Genomic DNA, 4,799 nt, shown 5'->3' on the forward strand with positions numbered 1-4,799 from the left:
TGCCTTGTGAGAAAATGCGACATATTCATAGGTCTTCGTCGGCGCTTCATTACGATAATTCCAGCGATTGCTTTGAAACTTCACCCTATTGAAGTAATTTTATGTTAGTCTTTAATAACATCACATTGCTAGAAGCCATCAGTCAACGCACTACCAGCAATCAAAAGGTAAACCTCATCACCCATTACCCATCACTCATACACTTCCGATTCCAATCCCAATTCCAACCCCAATCCCAACCTCTCACTCCCCCTCCCCCTCTACCTCAACTCCAATCGCTAATCCAAATCTCCAATCCCAATTCTCATATCTAACTCCAATCCCCATCCATACATTTCCATCCTCCTCTTCATCCCTCATTCTTCCCATACACCCTACCCCTTATTCAACTACTTCCGTTATACCTTCCTCTCTATCACTTCATCAAAAAGTACCTACTTATCGACCAACGAACCCATCATATGCTTCACAATAGACAGAAACTCACTCTATTTCCTCGATGTATGAATGCGCGTGAAACTAATGTGAGTAAAACACAAATCGACTGTAAATGTAAAATGTATCTGATTTGAATTTTCAATTTTATGAATTTATTTTTTGAGTTTATACAAGAAAGACTGATTGACTGACGACCATGATCCCCCATTTCCTTTCCCATCCATATCCTATTTCTCTCAAATTCCACCATCCTCTTCTGGTCCTCTCTCGACAACCGGATACCAGCTCGTCTCACTTTTTCCAAGTCAATCAATCTCCCCTCTCTCCCACACCTCTCATCACATATCTTCACACCATCATCTGAATTTCTCAATGTGGTGTAATATCTATGTGCAAATCGCGGAACCTTGAAATCGCCACAAAAAAAATCCCTAAGATGTGTTTCTCGAATGATAAAAACACAAAACAGAACTCCTTCGGCTCCAATCCCAAATTCCCCATCTAATTACAATAAAAGACATTATTCTCCAGCTGTCAACGATCCACATTCGAAAAGACCAATTCAAGGCCAATTCAGCACTTCTTTCGACAAAACAAATAACCATGTCCATCGTTTGACAATCACATATGGTAAATCATCGTTATGTTAACAAAGTATGAAATCGACACCCAATATTGACAATTGATAGGGCTTAACAGGTATGAAAACTTCAAAAATGCGCGCTCAAATGCATCAATCCAGAAAGAACAAAGTAAACATCCCTATAGTTTTGCATCTCTTACACCTCACATACCTTGACGCATACCCCATTCTGGTTTCAGAGTCGTAGCCATATCATCCTTGGTAAAGACGATATCTTGAGGAATTTTACTGACGCGATAAGCACCATTTTTGATCGCATTTGCTTGAACGGACGAGATTCCACTCTTGTTACTTCGGATACTACCAGCATCACTCATAGTATCTGGATCCTTGAATCGTCTTGGAGGAGCAAAATCAAGGGATGTGAAGGTACCAGATTTTCTCAACATGTGCCTGTATTACATGTTAGTTCAATGATTCAATTCTTAAATGAACGAATTAAACAAGGGAAAAACTTACGGGCTTGGCATTGCAGCAAGTTCGTCATATGCTCCAACGATTGGTGCAAATGCTGGAAGTGCAGGTGAATATGGTCGTCTTTCACCAAAGGGACTTTCAGATCGACCGGCAACACGATCACGGACATTCAATTCTGGTGCAAAGTCGAGTGTGTTGAGTAAAGCAAATGAATCGTCCCTGAGCTTGGATGGGGTAGGTAACGAAGTAAGGGGTTCAGGGGGTGGCAAATTCTTTCTTGGAGATGGCATAGGACCGCGTTGAGAAGCAGATGAAGATGCTCTTGGCCCCTCGTTGAATGGCATTCTAGGAGGTCCACGCATTGAGGAACCACCCATTGAACCATGCATAGAACGTGGTGGTGCACCTTGGAATCTTGGTGCACGTGGAGGTGGTGTCATAGCACGACGCGTGATAGGTTCAGCATATGGTAAAACGAAGCTGTTTGTAGCTGGATCGAAGTAAGTAGAATCTCCTGGACCAGGATAGTTCGCATCATAATCCTCAATGTATTGACCTTGTGGTGCTGGCTTTGAGTCATCAAAATATTCCTTGTAGAAAGATCTAATTCTGTTGGCACGAGTCTCAGGATCTTCTGAAGCATCAGCTGGAGCATCGGGAGGTAATGGTCGGAAACCCATGGAAAGTCTTTTAGGGTCAAATCCAGGAGCACCCAAACCAGCTTGAGCAAATTCTTCAGGTGGGACATCCATGGAGTAACGATTTGCCTTGTTCTTTGCGATTTCGCGAGCAGGGGATGGTGGTGTAATCTCGATTCCATCACCGTAATCACTAATCTCAGAGTTTCGGGGCTTTTGTTGCTCTTGTGGAGTAGTTTTTGGATTCATTGGTAACGTGTTGATTGCTGGAGGGGGTGCTTTACGAGTTGTGTTTGGCTTTGGTTCAGCGGGGCCAGTTGGAGCAGCAGCAGAGGGGTCAGAAATGATTAAGGAGCCTAGGTAATTGTTACTATCTCTGATCGCATTATATTGATTTCCAGCATAAGATTCCCGGTCCGGATAGGGCATTGGAACGGGCATAGTAGAAGAGAAACCATTTTGGGGGCGTGTATTACCTGGTAGACCTTTTCTGGCAGCATCTTGTGGTGGGGAAGCAGCTCGCTTTGGTTCCGCTGGCATGTTAGCAGGTGGGATCGAGTTTGACCTTGGTGGTGGAGTAAAGCCGGTTGAAGGTGGAGTTGTTCTTGACATTGAAGCAGCATTTGATAGGAGACCTTGTCCATCCGGTGAGCCAACATCGTACGCCTTGGAAGGAGCAGCGCTTGATTCAGTCATAATTGAAGATCCATTGCGGCCTTGTTTGGAACGTATAGAGCCACCTCCAACAGCTTCATGTACTGGACGATAAGGATCCTCGTTCGAATGGATTGTTCTTGAGAGCGAATGAAGGCTTTCCCTAGAATTTTGTAGTTCCGGTGGTAGTAAGTATGGACTTTTACCTCCCAGATCCAAGGACATTTGTCGTGTTCTTACAGCACCTCCTTTCTCGTCATCAAAGTTTGAGATTCCTGATTCTCCACCAGCGGTTCTCGAGATTCTACCCATACCAAAGTCCATATTCTTGGTTGGATCATTTATATCCTCTTCCCTAGCCTTCTTCATGTATCGTCGTTGCAGGATTGTGAATAAGATGATGGCGCCGCCGACAGGAATACTATCACGACCAATGATTAGAGCTCAGAACAAACCCACCAGATCTTGGATAAATTAAACTTACACGATACCTAGAATAACGGGCAAAGTGTAGGCAGAAGGGCCGACAGGCTTTTCACAAGCAGCAGAAGTATCACCTGCAGCACATGTGCTTGAGGATGCGGCAGCAGAAGTTGTAGCACTTCTTACCATAAGAACTGGATCTGGTAACGACATTTTCAATATCGATGCAATATTACCAATATCTTCTGCAGCCGCCTCTGCTAATGGTACTCGACGTGCCAACCTAACAATATTTGCTAATCTTTGATGGTCCGCCATATTGGCATAGGTAATCCTGCTACCGAATTTGACTGATCTTGTAGGAGATATTTAAAACGTGCGATCGATTAAGAAATTATAAAACGAGTTTGCTATTATCGTAGTCGTCTTGGGTATCTTTTTCGCTCAAAGGCAGGTGCGATTCGAATATGGTAACTCTGTAAATAGCAGGCTGTGCGAGTGAAATGGGAAATCAATGCGAATATCAGACTGGGAAGATCGATTGGTGAATTATCTTTAATTCTTTTTTCGGTATAGGACAGTCAATATGAAACAGTCGAAACGGTTGACGTAAAGTCAAAAAGTAAATAATGAAGAACTATTGAGGTTGAGAAGATAATTTTGGATTGATTGATGTTTTTTACTTTTCCTCGAGAGAGTGACTGTGGTCGGAATGATTGGGGGTGGGTGTAAACAACGAATGAATGTGTTCTTGGAGGCAGTTATAATAAAAGGAATGTGACGCTTGCAAGCAAGCAGGAGAATTAACCTCCAAGAAGATGGTGATGTCTGAGAAGGATGAGGAAAAGGTCAAAGGGTTTTGGAGGTGAAGGGGAGAGAGAGGTAAAGGAAGGAAGGTGGTTGAGAGATGGAGGAGGAGGAGGAGGAGGAGGAGAATGACATGAGAGCGAAAAGCGAGAACAGAGATAGAAGATTGGATGGATTTTAGAACATGGGCCAGAATTGAAGAGATGAGCCAGGGGGTCGTGATTGCCTAATCCCAAAGTAGTTTAATCAGGGGTACGAAACCACTAAAACATGGATAAACATGGATAAATATGGATATTATATATTAATTCAGCAGAGATCTAACCATAGATGGACTAATACACTTTTGAGTATGATCAGATGAAGATTGGACGAACTTGATAGATAATTGGTTGTGGAGGATTCACAATTTCAATTATGGGGATAAATCCTAGATTTGTGGAGGTATGATGAAGATATGGGCGATATGAGAAAAGTACAAGAATTAATACAGATCGTAGGCGGTATTAGGATATTGGGATATTGGGATATTGAGATATTGAGATGTGTATCAGAGTATGAAGGAGGCAATACATAAACAATCGACCAATTCATGAGCATCTACACAATACATACGATATACATCTTCAAAACTTCGAGCGCGGCGAGCTATGGGGGGTCTGAGGGCTTGCCCCCATGAATGAATAGGTATTCTAGGTAGATTTAATCCCTCATCCCATCCCATTTCATATCATATCTGAATATCCCGTATACTGGCACGTATGGTATGTTGACATCTT

The 4,799-nt window shown here is 42.8% G+C and overlaps 1 protein-coding gene across 1 annotated transcript; it reads right to left on the reverse strand.

The window, feature by feature from the left end:
* Window positions 1-1,224: 1,224 nt before the first annotated feature.
* Window positions 1,225-3,531, reverse strand: EAE97_004077 (uncharacterized protein; the record flags this gene model as incomplete). Its single annotated transcript, XM_038874589.1, has 3 exons — window positions 1,225-1,474; window positions 1,541-3,211; window positions 3,275-3,531. The coding sequence occupies 3 exons, from the start codon at window positions 3,529-3,531 to the stop codon at window positions 1,225-1,227; spliced, it is 2,178 nt and encodes a 725-aa protein (XP_038734033.1).
* Between the last annotated feature and the right edge of the window lie 1,268 nt (window positions 3,532-4,799).

Source organism: Botrytis byssoidea (genome assembly GCF_014898295.1).
Source record: "Botrytis byssoidea strain MUCL 94 chromosome Unknown BBYS_007, whole genome shotgun sequence".
Taxonomy (NCBI): Eukaryota; Fungi; Ascomycota; class Leotiomycetes; order Helotiales; family Sclerotiniaceae; genus Botrytis; species Botrytis byssoidea.